This window comes from Plecotus auritus (assembly GCF_963455305.1).
Source record: "Plecotus auritus genome assembly, chromosome: X".
NCBI lineage: Eukaryota > Metazoa > Chordata > Mammalia > Chiroptera > Vespertilionidae > Plecotus > Plecotus auritus.
In genome coordinates, this window is record NC_137784.1 from 146107315 (window position 1) to 146130167 (window position 22853).

Sequence of the window (22853 nt, forward strand, 5' to 3'; positions counted from 1 at the left end):
ATTAGAAAGTTTTGAAACTTACTTCAATCAGTTTCACCTAGTCCAGGCTTTTTCAACCTTTGCACTATTGCCATTTGGCTCTGGATAATCATTTTTTGGAGGGTTGTATTGTGCATTAGAGGATGTTAAGCAGCATCCCTGGCCTCTACCCCACTGTGACAACCAAAAATATTTCCAGACATAGCCAAATGTCCCCTGTTGATAACCACTGACTTAGATCTAGTGCCTATGTGGTTATGCAAACCTAGTCAGCAAAGTTGGATTGACTCCAACCTAATGCAAAATATCTGTTATCTTTGTTGTAAATGACTCGTAGCAACAATTGGTACATAGCACCATTGCAGGCCTACTAACTTCCTGCCCATTATAATCTAAAGCAATGTTACTCAACCTTTTATAGGCATGCCTGTCATCTGTGGATCTTGCTAATAATGCAGATTCTACCTAATTCAGTAGGCTTGGGGGTGAGTGTGGAATTCTCCATTTCTTCTTCTTCTTTTTTTTTTCAAAACAAAGCTAACCATTTATTAAATTATTATAATGCTTCCAGCACAGTATTCATCATTTTACATACTCCATTTTGCTTAATCCTTGCAACAAACCTAGGAAAGGAGGTAGTATTATCTGATTTCTAGATTCAGGCTTAGAGGCTAAGTTGTTTAAAACCCTAATTCTAACCTTTCTGTCCTCACCAGCAAATAACGCCCACTCCCCATTCCCCAAAAATGGGGTGAGGGAGGAATTCCCACATATGATACTGAAAATGCTTTGTAATAAGTTATTGTTTGCATAGAGCAGATTCTTGATAAATACTATTTTGGACCACAAAAACAACCATCAGGGTTCAAACTCGGGTCTATCAGATGCTCTTAGATGCTCTTACATGTCTACTTATATTACTTTATAAACATCACTTTGGGAAATATTTTTAAAAATAAATCTTTATTGTTGAAAGTATTACATATATCCTCTTCCCCCCCCCATTGACCCCCTCCAGCCCCCCCTCACCACCCTATTGTCTGTGTTCATGGGTTATGCATATATGCATACAAGGTCCTTGGTTGATTACCTCCCACCCACCCACCCTCCCTCATCTTCCCTCTGAGATTGGGATTCTCCATTTCTAACAAGTTTCCATGTGACGGACCACACTTTGTGTTGCAAGAGTCTCAAGGTTGATTCAGTCCTTTGTGGTATGAAGTTTTTCTCTGCACGTGGTGTCACTATAGGGCTCTGGTTGGTCCACCAGAACACTTGGGAGTCAGGTTTGACATCTCTCTCTCTCTCTCTTTTTAAATATTTTTATTGATTTCAGAGAGGAAGGGAGAGGGAGAGATAGAAACATCAATGATGAGAAAGAATCATACATTGGCTGCCTCCTGCATGCTGCACACTAGGGATCAAGCCTGCAACCGGTCATGTGCCCTTGACCAGAATTGAACCTGGGACCCGTCAGTCCACAAGCCAACACTATTCACTGAGCCAAACTGGCTAGGGCTTGACATATTCTTCTCTTTTTAAAAAAAATATTTTTTATTTCAGCGGGGAAGGGAGAGGGAGATATAGAAACATCTATGATGAGACAGAATCATGGTTTGGCTGCCTCCTGCACGTCCCCTACTGGGGACCGATCCTGCAACCAGGGCATGTGCCCTGACCTCGAATCAAACCTGGGACCCGTCAGTCTGCAGACCTACACTCTATCCACTGAACCTAACCAGCTAGGGCTTGACATATTCTTCTCTTTTTCTGCCCTAGGCTGTTGCTGCGAATCCCGCTCTACTCCTTCAGCATGGTGCTGGTTGATAAACATGGCATGGACAAGGAGCGCTATGTCTCCCTGGTGACCCCTGTGGCCCTCTTCAACCTGATTGACACATTCCCACTGAGGAAAGAGGAGATGGCCCTGCAAGCAGAAATGGGCCAGACGTGCAACACCTGATGTGACAGTTACTCTCTTTTTAGTCCCTCTTCTTTTTCTACATAGTACTCGGCATCCAGAAAGTCCTTTAAAATATCCTTGATGTACAGATTTTTATTTGTAATTTTTAAATTCTATTTTATTACGACATTTCTTTGCACTTAAAAATTACCACGATGCTTTCTGTACTTTGACATTTTCCAAAAAAAGGTATGACTATATTTACTATTTCTAACTTTCTTTACTCCATGATGGGCTGGTTAATTTTAGAAAGTACAATCATACACATGCTTTTAATATGTTATTCAGTGTGACAGGTAACTTTTCTTTCATCGTTTTTTATATAAAATTTTTACTAATAAAATATTTTGGAGCAAATTTGTTAAAACTTATTTTATTTTTCAAGTGCACCAGCCATACTTAGTGTGATCAATGGTTTTAGGACTGAAAGTTTGCCAGGCCACTTTGTCTGCAGCTGGATGGCTCCCTTGCTCTTCAGATTTCTAAAGAGAGGCCTCCCTAATGGAGGGATGGAAAGAAGAAGGCAGACAAAGAGAGCAAAGGAATGCCTTTCCTGCTGTCTGCCCCAGGATTCCAGCAAGAGATCTGCCCATTGACCTCTGAGAACCCACTTCCCACTCAAAGGTCCCCTTAACAGGCCCTGGGTAAACCCAAAGCCACACACACACCTCCGCCTGCTCTAGCACCAACTGTGTTTTTCTTTTCCATGCCATCTTTATTATGTACACAGTCCAACCTTAGTGATGAGTCAGCTCTCATAAGAAAAACCAAAAATTTTTGCTATAGTGCCACATTCTGGAAAACAAAAGAAAGGCTACTAACCACTAACCTGTTGAATTGTTTTAATAAAAGTAAACAAAGCTTTACCTAAATAAGAAAGGTGTTCTTGCCCTAGCTGGTTTGGCTCAGTGGATAGAGCATCTGCCTGCAGACCAAAGGGTCCCGGGTTCGATTCCAGTCAAGGGCACGTACCTTGGTTGCAGGCTCCTCCCCAACCTGGGCCCTGGTCAGGGCACATGCAGGAGGCAACCAATTGATGTGTTTCTTTCACATCAATGTTTCTGTCTTTCCCTATCTCTTCCACTTTCTCTAAAAAGCAACTGGAAAAATATTCTCAGGTGAGGATTAAAAAAAAAAAAAAGAAAGATGTTCTCTACTTCAAATGTGACAACAAAGGTATATTATATCAATCAATATGGAAGATCATGATTATACGGTATTAAAATACAAAAATGCTAATCTCCAGCACCCAAACCCAAAGACATGGACTATTGCAATCTAACTGATAAAAAATTCAACATAGCTATTATGAAGAAATTCAATGAGCTATAAGAAAACTCAAAAAAGCTCTTCAATGAACTTGGGGATAAAAGTAATGAACAAAAGGAGTGCATTACCAAAGAATATGAAATTCTAAAAAATAAACAAATAGAAATTCTTGAGCTGAAGAACTCAATAAAGGTGATAAATTGCATTAGAAGGCATTGGAAATAGAGCAGATCAGATGAAAGAGAAAAAAAAGCAAGATCAAGGCTTCAATTTAGAAATAATTCAGGTGGAAGGAAAAAGAATTCAGATTTTAAAATAGTAAAGAAGCCCTATGAGAACTATCAGACTTGATCATAAGAGCAAACATAAGATAAATAGGTGTACTAGAAGGAGAAGGGAGGCAGAAGAGTGCAGAGAGTTTATTTAAAGAAAAAAAATTACTGGGGAACTTCCCAAATCTGGTGAAGGAAGGTATCTACAAGACCATGTAGCTAATAGAACACCTTATTATCTCAATGCAAAAAGACCTTCTCCAAGATACATTATAATAAAGTTGTCAAAAGTCCATGATAAAGAATTTTAAAGGCAGCTAGTGAAAAGAAGTCAGTAAACTATAAAGGAACCCCTCACTTAGGCTATCAGCAAATTTCTCAGATGAAATTCTACATGCCAGGAGAGAATGACATATTCAAAGTATTGAAAGATAAAATTGTCAGCCAGTAAGTACTCTATCTGGCAAAGTTATCCTTCAGATATTGAGAAATAAAGGCTTTCCTCGGCAAACAGAAGCCAAGGGAGTTCACTTACCACTACACCTGCCTTGCAAGAAATGTTTAAAGAAGCTTTTCAAGTTGAAACAAAAAGATAAGAGTACACAAAATTCTGATTAAGGTGATAAATAGAATCAGAAAACTTAAACTCTATTTTAGAATAGTAAATTAAACAATTAGATCATAAAGCTTAAAGAAAAGAGCATTAAAAATAGCCATGACTACTATAATTTGGTAAGAAAGTCATAGCATAAAGAGATAATTTGTGACATCAAAAATATAAATGTGGAGTAAAAGTAAATGAAGATAAATTTGTATCAGCAGAAAAAGGACTATTTTATTTATTAAATGTATTATGTAAACTTCATGATAACTACAAACAAATATCTAGAGCAGAGATACAAAACATAAAAATGGGAAATCACCATGGAAAACCACCAACTTGCCCTGACCGGTTTGGCTCAATGGATAGAGCATCAGCCTGAGGACTGGAGAGTCCTGGGTTCAATTCTGATCAAGGGCATGTACCTTGGTTGTGGGCTCGATCCCCAGTAGGGGGCGTGCACAAGGCAGCTGATGGATGTTTCTCTCTCATCCATGTTTCTAACTCTCTATCCCTCTCTCTTCCTCTCTGTAAAAATTAATAAAATGTATTTTAAAAAGGAAAGCCACCAACTTACAAAAGTAGACAGAAACAGAAGGAAAAAGAAACAATGGAGAGACAAACTAAGTAGAAGGCAAAATGTAAAATGGCAGTAGTAAATACTTACATATTAACAATCACCATGAATATAAATGAATTAAACTCACTAATAAAAAGTCACAGAGTGGCTGGCTGGATTTTTTAAAATGACATAACTACATGATACCTGCAGAAGATTCATTTTCAGCTCTTGAGATATGCATAGGCTCAAAGTGAAGGGAAGGATGATATTCCAAACGAGCAGAAAAAAAAAAAAAAGGTGAGCTTAGCCATGCTTATATCAGACAAAATAGATGGCAAGCCAAAAATGGTAACAAGAGACAAAGAAGATCAGTATATAATTATAAAAGGGTCAATACATCAAAAAGATATAACAATCAAATACCTGGGTTCTCATTTTAATAGAGTGGCCAGATACCCTACCAGGGGTCCTCAGACTTTTTAAACAGGGGGCCAGTTCACTGTCCCTCAGACCTTTGGAGGGCTGGACTGTAGTTAAAAAAAACAACAAACTATGAACAAATTCCTATGCGCACTGCGGGCCCGGGACAAGTCGGCTGCTAAGCAGGACAGGCAGCGGCGCCGGGGGGCGGGGGGGGGGGGGGGTAAATGTCCTCGGCAGGCTGCACGTGGCCCGCGGGCCGTAGTTTGAGGACGCCTGCAAGCCTTAGGGCCTAAGGCAGGAAAATGTTCTTTGCTGCCATCTCGTGTGCATATTGGGAATAACACATCCGTGATGGTCACTAGGAAAAGTTTTTGTCTGCTGCCATCTAGTGTACATCTAGAAAAACCAGCTGACAAACTAGATGGGACATCTATTATGAAGCTGTAAGCTGAACCACTACTGGAGATATCATACAGTTTGGAAATAATTGTTAAAGGAATATTATTCCAGTTAGAAAGATGTACTGTATCTAGAAAAAAGAAACTAAAAGTTCCAGAAATGACTTCCTGGCTGGGCACTGTCACAAGAGGCGGCTACTATAGCAAGAGGTAGCTGCTATCCCACTACCTAACCAAGCACTATTGCAAGAGGGAGGCACAACAAAATCTGGAGGAGTTGGAAGCAGAGGTAGAGGCATCTAATCCAACTAGTAGAGGCCAAGAAGACCCCTGCCCAGCCCCTCCCTGACAGGTGGGCATGGATACTGTATGGGAGCCGCTGCAGGGATGGGAGCCCATTACCCACCGATGCCTCCTGTCATGTGCCCAGCACACTCTGGGTATAGACAGACCTGCTATTAGGATCTTTATTTTAATGAGACCAAGACATCATTCCCTATAATTATCGCCTTTGGTTCAATATTTTCCTTAACATACCTGTAAATGGGAACATGACTCCTTCCCATGATCCAGCTCCCTCTCCTACCTTGTGGGAAGACAAGAAAACCATCAGTAAGCAGACTGTGAGACCTTGGGAGCCTACCCAGCTCCTCAGTCAAGAAAACCGGTAGCAGTTTTGATCTCACGTAGTTTGCTTGAAAACACATCCCCCTCCCCCTGCATAATCTGTTTTTCTGTCCTCTATAAAAGCCTGTGTTGGGAAAGTCTAGGTGGTGGCAAAGCCTGATGGGATTTAGTGGTTCAACTTCATCAATGGCACCTAAGTCCTAATAAATCCATGTCCTGGTGATTTATTTGGAATCCTAGAACAATACACAGAGTTTTTCTGGGGCCTCAGAACTTTGCATAATAATACATAGAACCAGCTCATGTATACACTCAGCTAGTTCTTACTTTGCCAAGAATTATCCCATAAGAGACCTAAAAACAAGATTGCACAATTTTCATGACAAAGGCATAGAATGACTATGCTAAATAAGAAATGAGCCCTTGGGGATGAGCTGGAGGAGTGGAGGATGGCATCAGCGCTGGGAAGCCAGCAAAGAGCAGAGGGCCTTGAACCTCAAGACAGGAAGAGTTCAGTGGGCCACCCCTGCTTTCCTGGGTCTCTCCCACCCTGGTGTACCAGGCATCAGAAACTGAGCTCTGGGCCAAAAGTTAGGAAATTTAGATCTGCTCACAGTCTATCTTTACTTGGGAAGATTATTTAAGCTCTTCATAACATAGTTTCCTCATCTGTAAAAATAGGTTAATTATGCCCAGCCTTTCCACTTTCTAGGACTGTTATGAATCAAATGGAATAATGCACATGGACTGTAGTAGGGATTAACAGGCCAGCAGAGGACATTTGGCTCAGGCAGAGTAGAAAGACCCGAATGAGAAAGTGACCCCAGCCTCATTTCATGGAACAGCCTTTGGTCACCCTATCCAGACAACAGGAGGCAGCAGCATCCGAGGGTGAGACAGCAGGCCAATGATAACAAAGGCCACTTACAGCCCTCAGCCCCCTCCCATTGCAGTTTTGGCGCAGAAAAATCAACCCCAAGGATAACAGAGGCTGAGTCCTAAACTTCCCTGCATGTGGCTCCATCCCCATTCCTTCTGTGAATGTAAAAAAACATTCAAACCTGCAAAGAATTTTTGTGAGTTTGTTTGAACCAAACTGTCAGTGATTGCCAGGAAGCAATATCTCAACAGATTGGGATAGTGCTCTGGAGAATGGTGGGTTTTACTGTATTTTTATACATTGCAATCAAAGGAGGTACATAGGTGGGTTACATGAAATCATTGATGATAGATTAGATGAGGGAGAAAACAAAGCGGGGGTGGGGGGGACCTCTGGGATTGGATAAAAAGTAAAATGATAGACACATACTTAGGTGGGTGCAGGAAAAATTAACATAACAATGAAGGAATTTATGGTATGTGTCCTGGTGAGAAGGAAACTGGTCTTGCAAGGCATGTCAGGCCATAAAAACTGTGAACAATGCACTGCTCTGGGGCGGGGGCTCGTTATCGCTGGCCCCAGGACAGATCATTGGATATGGCCTGGGGACGCCCGACACCTGGGGGCCTTCCTATAAGCCCATAAAAGGGGGCGGAACCATATATGCAAGAAAAAGACCCCAGAAGGTTATAAAAAGTGAAGCCCTCTGTGTGTTTCTTCACTCAGATTTGGAAATTATTCCCAGAGTCCACTAGTGTTAATAAATGGGGTCCCTCCCTTTCTCTAGGAGGTGTGCTTGTTATTTCTTTGGTCTTCTGCAACATTTGGTTCCCTGTCTGGGAAGCTAACCATGTTTGGCTCTTGCCTCTGGTGAGTGTACTGGGTTTGGGGTCTGGGGGCATGGGACAGGCCTCCTGAAGGTGCGCGCTGTTGAGTTTAGCAGAATTGAACTGGGGGGGACTCCAGGCGCTCCTGGACCTCAGCCCAGGACCCGTCCGGCATCTGGAGAAAGTGGACAGACACCTCTGGACCTGTAGACAGAATTGGTAAGGTAGGGGCCCCAGTCAGTCAGGCCCACTCCAAGTGAGTGGAAGGGGGAGCTTGATTACCTCCCCGAAAGTCATAGGGCTTCATCAGGTAAATCAGGAATCAGGACTTCCGAGGTGAGTGAATTCAGATTCAGTTAAGGAATTATGGGTTCACTCTTCTTTGTGTGTGGGACTAGCCAATTTGCTACCTTCATAAGGGGGACTGGACACAATCTTAACTCCTCCGGTAGGTTCTCACCAAGACGTTGGTTGAGAATTCTGTTCTGTGGCATGGGTGCTGGGAGTGCCCCCATGCCCATCTGGGGAGTTGGGCATTGTTTTGTTTATCTGCTCAGCTCCAGTCTGGGGTAGTCTACTGAGAGAGTGTGAGTACAGATGTCTTGGCATAATTATCTGCTGATTAACTGGTCTGTGTGAAAGCAAAAGCTACTTTGATTTTCTGTTTGCTCATCTGGTTAAAACGTTTGATTTACTGAAGGCTGAACCCATGATGGTCTGCAAAAGTCTCAAGCAGTGCTGTTGAATTAGTTTTCTCAGAGACGTTTGCTCTCTATCACGGAGAGATAGTTGATAAAAATTTCTGTCTATGTTTGTGTACTAGGGGCTTTGGTTTGCTCTCTGATTTTGCTGTGTTAGGTTGAAATTTTGGAATTCTGGGGTAGATTTTAAGGTATTTGCGGCTTGTCTCTTTTGGCTGGCTGGGACTTTCAGGGGTGGGGCTCACAGCTCCGCAGGGCAGAGAGATTTTACCCACCCTGCCGCTGCCTGTGCTGATTAAGGATCTTTTCTTTAAGGAGACCCTCCAGGTTTTTAGTAAATTTCCCTGCACCCTTGTCTATCTCTTGCCACCGATCATCATGGGGTTGGGACAGAGTAAACCCACTGTTCTCAATTGCATGTTGGAAAATTTTGAAAAGGGTTTTATTGAGGACTATGGTATTAAAATGAACCCAAAACACTGAGGAAATTCTGTGAATTAGAATGGCCAGCCTTTGGGGTCAGCTGGCCTCCAGAAGGCTCTTTAGATGTAGGACTGGTCAGGTCGGTCTGGAATGTAGTCACGACAGACCCTGGACACCCAGATCAGTTCCCCTACATAGACAGCTGTTTAGGAATTACTCAAACCTTGCCACCTTGGGTCCGGTTCTGTAAGGTTTTAGTAGTAGGAGAAAAGAAACAGGTCTCTCAGAAGGGAACCCAACCCCTTGTTCTGCCAGGATCCCCTGAGGAAGTCCGCTAGTTTTACCATCTCCATATGTGCCACAGGCAGCACCAAGTGCTTTCCCAGGTGGTCTGAAAGGTCCAGAAACACCGCCCCCTTCCATTTCTCCTCAACCAGGCTCTCCAGAGCCAATTGGGCGGTGCTTGCGTTCAGCCTATCAAGGGCCCAGGCCACAACCAGCACATCAGATGCCTGTAAGGGAGATTCTGGGAGCCAAAGTAGTTGGCTAAGATGGGACGTTGCAGGAGGGAGGGCCAGTCTATTATTATCAGCCCTTTACCACCAGTGACATCTTGAATTGGAAACATCACACCCTAGCTTATTCTGAAAAACCTCAGGCCATGATAGACCTAGAAACGATCTTCCAGACCCAGAAGCCCACCTGGGTGGACTGCAAGCAGCTCCTTTTCACGTTCTTTAACACTGAGGAGCACGTGAGAGTAGTAACAGGGGCTCAGAAGTGGCTCCAGACCCAGGCCCCAGCAGGAATATTAGATACAGACAGATGGGCCAGGAAGGCCTTCCCAGATGAGGAAACCGATTGGAACCCAAACTCAGAAGATGGAAGGACCAGGCTAGAAAGATATCAGCTTGCCTTCCTCCAGGGGGTCAGGGCCGGAGCCAAGAAGCCCACCAACATGGTTAAAATCTCTGAGGTTTTCCAGAAGCCTGATGAAAGTCCAGCAGCTTTCTATGAGAGACTATGTGAGGCATGCTGGATCTACACCCCCTTTAGACCTGAGGCCCCAGAAAATCAAACCATGGTAAATGCCATTTTTGTAGGCCAAGCCTAGCCTGACATCAGGAGAAAATTACAGAAACTGGAAGGGTTTGCAGGAAAGAATGCTACTGAACTGCTAGAGATAGCTAACAAGGTTTTCATCAATAGAGACAGTGCAGCAAGGAAGGAGGAAGAAAAGAGAATACAAAGAAGGGCCAATATAATAGCAGTGGCTTTTAGAGGTTCAGGCTCCCAGACAGATCATCAAGGATACAGACCAGGGGGAAAAGGAAGAGCGAGCCTGAGATGAGACCAGTGTGCCTATTGTAAGGAAACAGGACACTGGAAGAATGAATGTCCCAAACTGCAAAGTAAAAAGACTGGGCCCCCTTTTCCGCCCAGTCGCTATCACCCAGAGCCACCTGAAGCAGATCTCATTGGGCTAGCAATGGCTGATTCCGACTAAGACAGACCGGGCTCACTTCAGCTAGGCCCCCACGAGCCCATGGTCAGAATGAAAATTGGGGGCCAGATTGTGAACTTTATGGTTGATATGGGAGCTGAGCCCTCAGTAGTCACTCAGAAAGCGCCTCTCTCAGGAAAGGAGGTCACCATTATTGGAGCTACTGGGGACCAGACCCATAGACCATTCTGCTGCCCTCGCCAATGCCAACTTGGCAGTCATCAAGTAATTCATGAATTCCTGTACTTGCCAGACTGTCCAGTGCCTCTAATGGGTAGAGACCTTTTAGCTAAAATGGTGGCAGAAATCCCTTTTGCTCCACATGGCTTAGCACAGCTTCACCTAGGTGAGGATACCTTCCCAATGATCTTGTCCTTAGCAGTGCCAAGGGAGGAAGAATGGAGACTTTATACCCCCAGACAAAGGCCTCACCATTAGAACCTGAATTAGAGAAAGAATTCCCCCTGGTCTGGGCAGAAGGGAATCCTCCAGGCCTGGCTAAGGACCACGCTCAGGTGCTAATCAAGTTAAAGCCTGGGGTACAGCCTGTTAAAATCCGCCAATATTCAATTCCAAGGGAAGCATGCCTAGGAAGACCAGCTTCTTAAGTGGGGACTTGTTAAACGATGCAGGTCTCCATGGAACACGCCTCTCTTGCCTGTCAAAAGTCTGGGACTAACAACTACCACCCAGTGCAGGATCTTCAGGCTGTTAATGAGGCTGTTATAACCCTGCATTCAGCACTGCTGAACCCCTACACTCTTCTGGGAGTCATCCCATCAGAGGCAGAATGGTTTACATGACTAGATCTGAAAGATGCCTTTTTCTGTCTTTGATTAGTGCCTTCCAGTCAGCCTCTCTTCGCTTTCTAATGGGAAAACCCAACTACAGGGGCCAAGGAGCAGTTCACCTGGACCAGACTGCCACAAAGGTTCAAGAACTCCCCTACTCTTTTTAATGGAGCACTAGCATCTGATCTGTCTAAGTTCCCAGGACAGGACTTGGGGTGTGGTCTACTCCAGTATGTAGACGACCTCCTACTGGCCAGCTCCACACGACCTCAGTGCTGGGAGGGAATACGAGCCCTTCTGAGACTACTAACTGAAACAGGTTATCGGGTGAAGTATCTAGGCTTCCGGATCACCCAAGGGAAATGAAGGCTAGGGACTGAAAGGAAACAGGCAGTATGTGCCATCCCAGTCCCTAGCACCCAGCGGCAGATTCGGGAATTCCTGGTACTGGCAGGATTCTGTTGAATTTGGATCCCAGGGTTTTCAGACCTGGCCAAGCCTCTCTATGAAGCTTTAAGAGGAGAAGAGAAGGCACCCATAAACTGTGGTCCCGAACAGGAGAAAGCCTTCATCACCATAAAGGCAAAGCTCACTGAGGCCCCAGCACTTAGGGCTACAAGACTTTAATCTTTTTGTTCACAAGAACAGTGGGGTAGCCCTACCAGTTCTAACCCAGGAGTTTGGACCCTGGCAAAGACCAGTAGCCTATCTCTCCAAGTGGATTGACCCAGTTGCCTCCGGGTTGCCCCCGTGCCTCAGGGCCCTTGCAGCCATGGCATTATTAGTCAAGGAAGTGGATAAGCTTACCTTAGGACAAAACTTAAATGTAAAAGTACCTTATGCTGTTGTCACCCTGATGGAAGCAAGGGGGCAGCACTGGCTGACTCATGCTCAAATGACTCAGTATCAAGGGCTGTTATGTGAGAATCTGCAGGTATGATTAGAAGCAGTGAGAACACTTAATCCTGCCACCTTTCTACCCATTGCTGAGGGGGGCCCTGAGCATGATTGCCTGGAAGTACTAGAGGAGGTTTATTCCAGCCAGCCACATTTAATGGATAGGCCCCTGCCAAACCCGGACTTGGTATTGTTCACAGATGGCAGCAGCTTCTTAGATGAAGGAAAAAGATGAGCCGTATATGCAGTGGTATCAAACTTTGAGACAATTGAAGCACAGGCCCTGCCTGAAGGATGGTCAGTGTAGAGGGCAGAACTGTGGGCCCTAGTAAGAGCCCTAGAACTCAGTAAGAATAAGCATGCCAACATCTACACTGACTAGCACTATGCCTTTGCTACCCTGCATGTCCATGGGGCCATACATAAGGAAAGGTGGCTCTTGACAGCAGAAGGAAATGGAATAAAAAATCAGAATGAGATTCTAAAGTTACTAGAAGCGGTCTGGGAGCCTAAGGAAATAGCCGTCATCCATTGCAAAGGTCACCAGAAAGGGAAAGACTCAGTATTAGAAGGAAACCAGCGTGCTGACGCTGCAGCCAAGCTGGCTGCTAAAGAACAAGCAGCACTGGCATGGATCATGTTGGCCCCCGCATTACCTGAACCTCCAAAATACACTCCTCAGGAAGAGAAATGGACCCAGAAAGAAGGGGGCAAGAGAACAATGGAAGGCTGGTGGATACTCCCAGATCATAGGGTCTATGTCCCAGAACAGTTAGCCCATAAGGTAGTCCTCCAGAAGCATGAACTCACTAATTTAGGAAAGGCTGCCATAGAAGCTTTGTTAGGCAGGTACTACCTAATTGCCCATCTACCCTCCTTCTGTGCCTCAGTCTCTCAGCGTTGCCTCCTCTGTGCGCAGAACAATGCTAAACAGGGTCCTGTGGGACCGATAGGAGTTCAGCGCTGTGGGCAAGCTCCATTTGAGGACTTAGAAGTAGATTTTACAGAAATAGGGCCTAGCAGAGGGAATAAATACCTGCTAGTCTTTGTTTGCACCTTTTCAGGTTGGGTTGAGGCATATCCCACTCGCACTGAAAAGGCTAGAGAAGTCACTAAGGCATTGCTGAAGGATATAATTCCACAGTATAGAATGCCTCTGACCATAGGGTCCGATAATGGCCCAGCCTTTGTAGCAGAAATAGTACCACAGGTAGCCAAGGCTTTAGGAATTAAATGGAATCTACATACAGCTTATAGGCCTCGAAGTTCAGGGAAAGTAGAGCACATGAACCAGACTCTAAAGCAGGCTATGGCTAAGCTATGCCAAAAAACAACCTTACCCTGGACAGATATCTTGCCTCTTGTACTCCTGTGGGTACGCTGTGCCCCAAGGGCCAGGGTAGGTTTCTCTCCCTTTGAAATTCTATAGGGTAGACCTCCTCCCTTAATTCGGCCAAAGGGAGATTTGGGGAAAATAGGGAACTTAGAAATCCAGAAACAACTACAAGGACTTGGAAAAACTGTCTTTGAGGTCCACAGGTGGGTTAATGACCGACTACCCATCTCTCTAGGAACAGCCGTACATCCTTATAAACCTGGAGACCAGGTTTGGGTAAAGGACTGGAAAAAGGAGCCCCTCACGCCTACCTGGAAGGGACCCTATCCAGTCATATTAACCACCCCCACAGCTCTCAAGGTTGCAGGACTAAACACCTGGATCCACCACTCCCGGGTGAAGGCAACCCACCAGCCAAGTGACATCCAGTCTGAGTGGAAGGTTACCTCTGACCAGAAACACCCCCTGCGGATCACCCTGAAAAAGACAGCAGATCTGGCCTAGCAACCTGCTCCAAGGAATTCAGATAACACCCTGCTGAATTCTCCCTAACACTAATCTTTTTTTCTTATCTCCTCCTAATGTAACATGCTCTAGTATTTCTGGATAATCACTGGTTTTATCTAATAATTCTTATTTTGTCTTTTTTATGAGTGCAGTGGAATCCAAAACTAGTACCAGGAGGAGAACTCATCTGCTCTTGCTGGGACACAGAAGTACCATAAAATTACTGCTCCCCACACAGCAAGGAAAGAAATGCCTTATCATAAATTGTTGGATTACACCTTGTCATGCCATCCTTTGCTCCTTGCTTAGAAACTCACTACCCAAATATGCTAGACCGGGTAGTCCACAAGAAAACCCAATCAAGCCAGATTTTTGTTAGCTCTACTTATCAGCCTGCGGCATATTATGACTCTACTACCAAATGCATGTGGGTGCGGGGGGCGGGGATTGTATTGGACGGAAAAAAAAATAGGACCTGTCACGGCCAATGTGCAGCTAACTAATGTTTGCTCCTATTTGTTTCAGCAGTACGCAGGGCCAACATCCAACAGGTAACCTCCCAGATGAACTATGCAACTCTACCCCCAAGGCTGAAAACACCACCTACCCCTGGTGCCCCCTGCAGCAACATTCTATGTGTGTGGGACCACTGCTTACCTCTGCTTGCCTGAAAACTGGATGGGAATGCCTTAAAACTTCAGATAGCCCTACAAACCAGAAGAACTTCCTATAAACCCCTCTGAGAGGAAGAAGCGGGATGCTAACCCCTTGGTCATCATCCCTTTCCAGCAGGAAGTAGCTAAGAGTGGTCGTCACCCCTGTTCACCATAACATCCCATGGTCGTTGCTCCACAAGTCTAAAAGAAGGTTGTGGGACAAGGAGTGGGGGAATGAGGAAGAAACTGGTCTTGCAAGGCATGTCAGGCCATAAAAACTGTGAACAATGCACTGCCCTGGGGGGTGGGGGGAGAGGATCGTTATTGCTGCCCCTAGGACAGATCAGCAGATATGGCCTGAGGACCCCCGACACCTGGGGGCCTTCCTGTAAGCCCAGGAAAGGGGGCAGAACCATATATGCAAGAAAAAGACCCCAGAAGGTTATAAAAAGTGAAGCCCTCTGCATGTTTCTTCACTCTGATTTGGAAATTATTCCCAGAGTCCACTAGTGTTAATAAACGGGGTTCCTCCCTTTCTCTAGGAAGCGTGCTTGGTATTTCTTTGGTCTTCTGCAACACTGGTGCCCAGCACATTAGGTTGTGCCCCAAGTGTTACAGAAAACTGGAGAAGAACCAAGCAATACTTAGAGAGATGGAGTTACATTTATTACTCGCGGGTCCAGAGGAAAATGTCTCTCAAATTCTGGGCCCCAATGTGGAGGAACTTTCCCTATTTATATGTTTTTACCTTCTTTGTCTCCCAAATATGGGGTGTTTCCAACCCCCTTTGCAAGTTCTTAAAGAGCCCCTTTGTGCTGGGGCCTTGAGACCTCAACCAAAGGCTTGGCCTGGTGCCAGCACTGATAATTTCGTCCGGGGAAGGTTTAATGGCCTCTCTGAAGTGAGAGTAGTCTTATTTTCCTTATTATTTAAGCAAGCAAGCATTTACAGAAGCCAAATAACAGTGTTAAAATTTCAAACAGCAGTTTTTATATAAGATGGATGCTTCACAAGGGGTCCAGAAAAAGGGAACTTACAAGTTACCCAGTTATTTCAAGGATATGTTATTATTAATAACATATTATAGATGCAAACAGACAGATAAGCTCAGTTAAAGGTAAAGGTTGACCTTGTCAGTGAAGATACAGGCCTAGGACGTAACTACCCACCATAACTGCTTTTAGTTAAAGTTTCATTTCAGACCATCCTTTGTGGTTACATTAGGGGTTACATTAGGTCCCTGAGCTTGTCAGGTTAGCATGTGGCCCCTTTCGTCCACACCTCTAATAAACTCCCCTCTTACTTGCCGCTGCATCTGCCTAATCCCTTGAGTGACTCCAATCTTACAGGGATAAAGGGCTCTCAGCATAAATATCAGGTAACATAACCTGTGTTAACGTAAGAAACATTCAAACCTGTAAAGAATTTTTGTGAGTTTATTTGAGCCAAACTGTCAACAAATGCCTGGAAGCAGAATCTCTTCTATAGAGACAATGCTCCAGAGAATGGCAGTTTGTCACCTAGCTTTATAAATTACCATCAAAGGAAGAGACCTAAGTGGGTACATGAAATCTCCTCTCCTCTGATCTATTTTAGCTAATTGCTTACCCAAATAGTATAACAGCCTCATTATAAACATGATATACAGAAAGGCCCAACATGTGGCCTTTCCTTAGATACTACAAAACATCAGAAAAGGAGGATGGCAAGTAAATGACAAAAGAAGAATACACATAAGTAGAATGATTTCTCCAATATGCTAGACTCTAGCAGCTATAGAATTAGACAATTCTTGGTTCCTCATGCAATTTCCCATTAAAAGAACTAGTCTCTTTGGAGAAAGGATTGATAAAAGTTTGGGCGAGAGAATATACGAGGTGAGCAGAAGTGCATAAAGACTGATGGAAGCATTGAGGAGCTCCTACTGTTAAACTTTGAGGAATTTAAATAACAAAACAACCTGTTTACAATGGATTTTTAATATATAAATATAAATTTATTGATTTCAGAGAGGAAGGTGTTAACCTGGCCTAGATTCCCATGCCCCCAGGACCTGGGAGTCAACCTTGAAATGTGGTCCATTATCATTCAAGAACTGCCCATTGTCATGGAAACATTAACCTTGTTGCCCAAACCCAGCCTGTATAGTTTACTTCCCCATGCCTGTAATCTCTACTTCCCCATGTAATCTTTGTCCCTATATTCATAAATCAGGGAAGAGTAAAACAAAGTCCCTAAAAGATAGAAAGCCAAAATAACATTACAGACACACAGACAAAAAGTCTCTCAAAATTCAAACCCTAAATTTCTGACTGCTGATGCCTTAAAGTTCCTATAATCCCTGCCACAAGCAGCTGGGCCCCCAGCAAAGTGGGACATGCCCCATCTTTAAACCAGTTGATCCAAACATCAACAGAAAACATCAACAGAAACACTCTTATACATAATATTTACAAGCACGCACAACCCACAGACACACCACAGAATGCCCTCCATTAGAAAAGCACCAAAGCAGAGCAATGTCTCCTATCCCTGGTTTGGGGACTGACTCTCTCCAGAACCTCAGCATTCTCCCAATGGACTATTTTGACCCATACATGTGGCTTGTCTGGTTGCTTCACGTGTATTCCCCTTGTGTCATTTTCAACATCTTCCGAAGAAAAACAGTCTTGGGCCTATTCTATAGCATCCATAAAGAGATGGGGCTTAGGGCAAGAGGCCACCCCAAATTGGGTGGGGTGCGCCTTCCCTTAAACCAGCCTTTCCCTCTCCATGGGTACAGAAGTCCCAGACACATCCCCAAATTGTGAGAAATGGCTCACCTATCCAAATTTCAAATGACAGACTAGGAAACAAAAACATGGCAAAAATGAGACTTTTAATAACACTCCCAAAAGCGGGCGCCCATTTTACAGGATCACAATAAAGGTGAGAGGCAAGCAACCTAGTAATTAATGGGCTGGGGTCTTTTCTAGTTGCCTCTACCTCCCTTTGTAGAGGAATCTTCCTAGGATATGTGCCACGTGTACTGTTCATACCCTTCCTAGGATATGTGCCACGTGTACTGTTCATACCTCTCTCCCCACCCCACATCTTGTTTGCTCTGGGGAAATTCAGTAATGGCCTGGCCACCTACTGTTTCTTTTCTAAGAAGATAAATCAGAGGCATGCTTCCTACACAATGGGGTGTAGGCATTTATTAACTTTAGAATAGTTCTGAGACAGTCTTTAAAATTTCTTATTAATTTCCATCTTTTTCAGAAGATTTTTTTTCCTTTGCTTTTCCTTAGAACAGTAGTTCTCAACCTTTTTAATGCCGCAACCCTTTAATGCAGTTCCTCATGTTGTGGTCACTCTGAACCATAAAATTATTTTTGTTGCTACTTCATAACTGTAATTTTGCTACTGTTATGAATCGTAATGTAAATATCTGTGTTTTCCGATGGTCTTAGGCGACCCTGCTAACGGTTCTCAACCTGCCATCGTGGCTCCTGCAGGAGGCAACCAATTGATGTGTTTCTCACACATCCAGGTTTCTCTCTGTCTTTCCCTCTCTCTTCCACTCTCCCCCCCAAAAATCAATGGAAAAATATCCTTGGGTGAGGATTAACACGTTAAATCCCCAGTCAGTCACTGGTGACGGACACTATACTTTCTGTCCGGAAGACAAAACAGGCTGGGCGCTTAACGTGTTAACCAAAAAATAAAAAGCTTCTGGCAAGGCTTTTTCCTAAGTGGAGAGGCAGGGCCAGGTTGGAGTAGAGGGCGGGGCCAGGTTGGAGTAGAGGGCGGGGCCAGGTTGGAGTAGAGGGCGGGGCCAGGTTGGAGTAGAGGGCGGGGCCAGGTTGGAGTAGAGGGCGGGGCCAGGTTGGGGTGAGGGGCGGGGCCGAACTGGAGGCTATAGTTGAGCTGGAATTTAGGGGCGTGGCCTTGCTGTGCACCCGGAGCCCAAAGACCCGCCAGGATGTGCGGGCAGAGCGGGAATGGAGGTGAGAGGCCCCTTGGACCTGAGGGGAGCGGAGGTGTGGACCTGAGGAGAGGAAGGGGGCCCAGCTGGAACCCACACGGGGTTCAGGATACTAGGCAGGCGGCTGGCGGACCTGAGGTGAGTGGTGGCCTGGAGGAGCGCGGTCCTGACGTGTGTGGCGAGCGGCTCCAAGAGGCCTGTTGGCCCGAGGCTGAGGCTGAGGAGAGCCGCGCGAGGCGAGGAGAGAGGCGCAGAGTGTGAGGGTGAGGTGAGCGGTGCCGAGGATGAGAGTGAGGCCGAGGGGTGAGGTGTGAGGTGTGAGGGGTGAGGGGTGAGGTGTGAGGGGTGAGGGGTGAGGGGTGAGGGGTGAGGGGTGAGGGGTGAGGGGTGAGGTGTGAGGGTGCGGAGGACGCGAGGAGAGGCTGGGTGTGCGGCGCGAGGTGGCTAGTGGCCGGGGCGAGTGGCGGGGCCACAGGAGAGGCGGCTCCCTTAGTTGTCGCAGCGACCTGTTTGTCAGGAGCCACAGCCCCCGCCCCGGCTCTCCTGGCTTCTGTGCGGAGCCCTCTGTGTGTCACCGCCCGCAGCTGTGATGGACGTTCTCTGAGGAACGAAGTTGTCTTTCAGCCGCAACAACATGGCCCCGTGACGCGGTTGGCCCGTAGCCAACCATGTTGGGCTTTGACCCCAGGTCGGTGGTGTCCGGTTTCTCCATCTCCCCCGCATCCTCCGAGGTCAGTGACGGTCACAGGGAAATAGGTAGACAGTGTGAGCTCGGAAGGTCGCACAGACTGCGGTTTAGCTTCTGGGTGTGGAGCTGTCACTCACCGTCCGGAGGGGGAGCAGAGGACACGGCGGTGGCTGTGCGGGTTGGTGTTAGAGTGGCAGGAAGGTAGGAAAGAACCTGTAGTCCCCATTTCTTCCTCAGCGGTTTCCATGGCGATGCCTGGGGTCAGGAGGGACCGTTATGGCTCCGCTTCAGACCTTAAGGTGCAAACAGGAGCCTGCCGGCCACCCCTCCGTCCACGTAACATTGCTTTGGGTTTTCTTACAAACGTAACCTGCCCAGTGCGCTGCGCTTTTCCTAAATATCACCCTAACCCTCACCGTTTCCCAAAACCTTTGTATTCCAAGTATTACCTCATTGCTTTCCGCATTAACGTGTATGTAAATTAATGGAGCAGCATAGAAATGTCAGTAAATGACCCCAAACCACCAATAAATTGTGTAAGATACAGATGTCTCCGTAGATCAGTTGTGTCAACATGCCTCGTAAAATCACTGGTTTGGGGACACGAGACAGACAGTGGGTCGCAGATAAGAGACAACCAGCAGGGTTTTTCCTGATGGAGAGGCAGGTGGACGTCAGCGAGCCTTTCCTGTGGGACCACTTTTCACCGGCACGTCCTGCGGCTGAACACCAGCTTCTGGAGCGCCGCCTCCCGTCGGTCTATGAGCTGCGCGGTCCCATCCTGCAGTCTGTCCGGCGGCAGAGCCCAGGCGCTGAGGCTCCGTCTGTCAGCAATGAATGTTCTAAGCCAGTGGTCGGCAAACTCATTAGTCAACAGAGCCAGATACCAACAGAACAACGATTGAAATTTCTTTTGAGAGCCAGATTTTTTAAACTTAAACTTCTTCTAACGCCACTTCTTCAACATAGACTCGCCCAGGCCGTGGTATTTTGTGGAAGAGCCACACTCAAGGGACCAAAGAGCCGCATATGGCTCGCGAGCCGCAGTTTGCCGACCACGGTTCTAAGCTATAAAACGGGGATTCGGCCTGGCCGGTGTAGGTCAGTGTTTAGAGCGACGGACTGCATCCCAAAGGGTCACAGGTTTGATTCCCAGTCAAGGGCATGAACCTGGGCTGCAGGTTTGATGCCCCAGGAGTACGGGAGGTAACCCATCGATGTGTCTCCCTCACATGGATGTTTCTCTTCCCCCTCCCTCCCTCCTTCCCTTCCACTCCCTCTAGAAGATCAATGAAGAAAATATCCTTGGGTGAGGAGTAACAAAAAAAAAGGGTGTGTGTGTGTGAATTTCACAGTTTACAGAATGAAGACCCTGAGAGGTCTGTGCTGTGTTGAAAAGAACATCGCTTATAAATGTTAGAACCAGGCTCAGGTGAATTCCAGGGACCCAGCGCTTAGGAGTTCCTCTCAGACCTGCTGGGATTGCACACGAAGTGCAGGTTATGAAAGGAGCCACTTTGGGCTAAACGATTAGAAACAGTTTTTATTCTCTTTAGACTCAGAGGCCAGGCTTGGCGAGCAAAGGAAAGACACGTGTTGTCACCACAACAATCTAGTTTATTATTTATAAACTAGAGGCCCGGTGATGCGTGCACTGGGGGGGCATGGCCTGTGGGGATCGGCCGCTGTGGGAGCACGGCTCATCCCGGTCAGCCGAGCGGTACTCTGACTGTGGGAGGCACTGACCACCAGGGGGCAGCTCCAGCAGAGAGGAAGGGAGAGGGAGAGAGAGAGAAACATCAATGAGGAGAGAGAAATGAAGTCATTGATCTGAAGTGCTCTTCTTTATTTACAGTCATGCTTTTTGCCTTTCAGTCTGCTACATTATATTATTTTTATTTGGTTTATGTTTGCGTAATATATTTTTTCCATTCCTTCCCTTTGATCTCTTTGTACCCTTATGTTTTAGGTAGCTTTCAGTGTTTATACTAGTTATGAGTGAAATGAATTGTTTTTGGTTCAATATTTTTCCCATTCAGTTGTTCCAACACTGCTTATTATATAACTGGAGGCCCGTAGCACGATATTTGTGCAAGAATAGGCCTTCCTTCCCCTGGCTTCACTCCCAGCCGCCCGGGAGTCGGCATGTTTCTGCTCCCGGCCCACCCGGGAGCCAGCAAGTCCTAGCTTCTGTCCCCAGCACCTCTCCGCACCTGCATATGCAAATTAACCTCCATCTCTGTTGGGTTAATTTGCATACTCATTCTGATTGGCTGTGGGTGTGGTGGAGTGATGGTTAATTTGCATGTTTGTCTTTTATTAAGTAAGATTCATATTTTTCCACTGGTCTAAGGAGATATTTTTATTATACCAAATTTCCATATGTATTTTAGTCTGTTACTGGATTTTGTATTCTGTTCCATCAACTTTTCTATTCACAGGACATTACCCAAGGTTTTATTTTATTTATTTATTTATTTATTTTAAACATATTTTATTGATATTTTACAGAGAGGAAGGGGGAGGGATAGAGAGCTAGAAACATCGATGAGAGAGAAACATCGATCAGCTGCCTCCTGCACACACCCTACTGGGGATGTGCCCACAACCAAGGTACATGCCCTTGACCAGAATTGAACCTGGGACCCTTGAGTCCGCAGGCTGATGCTCTATCCACTGAGCCAAACCAGGTAGGGCATTACCCAAGTTTTTAAATTACTGTAGCATTATAACACAATAGATTTTCCTATCTGGTCAGGGTAGCTTTTATCCATTCATTTGCTTTTTCAGAAGTTTCCTTTATTATTTTCAAATCATATTTTTATTGATTTCAGAGAGGAAGGGAGAGGGAGAGAGATAGAAATATTAATGATGAGAGGGAATCATTGATCGGCTGCCTCCTGCATGCACCCCACTGGGGATCGAGCTCACAACCTTGGCATGTGCCCTGACTGGGAATCAAACATGACTTCCTGGTTCGTGGGTCAACGCTCAACCACTGAGTCACAGTGGCCAGGCTACCAGGAGTTTCTTGATACCCATCTCTTACACCTTCTGCCATCCTATAGTTTTTGAGATTACCTAACAAGCATTAACATGCCACAGATCCTGCACTTTTCCTAAATATCACCCATTGCACCTCCACAATGTAAGACCCTGGTTCCCCGTTTTCCAACATTTCCTGTTCCTAATGTTACCTTATTGTCTTTGCCATTCATTTGTATGTGAGTTTTCCTAGTGCATGTATTAAATGTAGTACATCTCTTGTTAATTTGATCATGTTAATTTGGTTATTAGCCCAGCTGTTAGAATTTACAAGGTATGAGGGTAAATAATTGCTTTTTAAATCTCCCACAGTTTTGAAAAGCTGGCCTTGTGAAATTATCATCTGGGACACGGCTAACTTCTCATGCTGCTGCAGCAGAGATGATGTACACCTGCCAGCAAAGGTAAGCATTGTCATTACTCTTTCATTTTGTTAGGTTTATGTGTGTGACACTGCAGGATTTGGTAGAATTTTGAAGTTCTGGAATTATTTTTTTCCCTCATACATTGACATTGGCATGAAAAAAAGTATTTGTG

At 45.5% G+C, this 22853-nt stretch overlaps 1 protein-coding gene across 1 annotated transcript in view; it reads left to right on the forward strand.

The window, feature by feature from the left end:
- The window catches only part of SRPX (sushi repeat containing protein X-linked), a 74267-nt gene extending 71971 nt beyond the window's left edge, over positions 1-2296 (forward strand). Inside the window, exon 10 of the mRNA XM_080652366.1 lies at positions 1759-2296. Within this exon, the coding sequence (XP_080508492.1) occupies positions 1759-1942 (184 nt within the window). The 3' untranslated portion in view covers positions 1943-2296. The remainder of the gene's footprint in view (positions 1-1758) is intronic.
- Positions 2297-22853: the final 20557 nt, after the last annotated feature.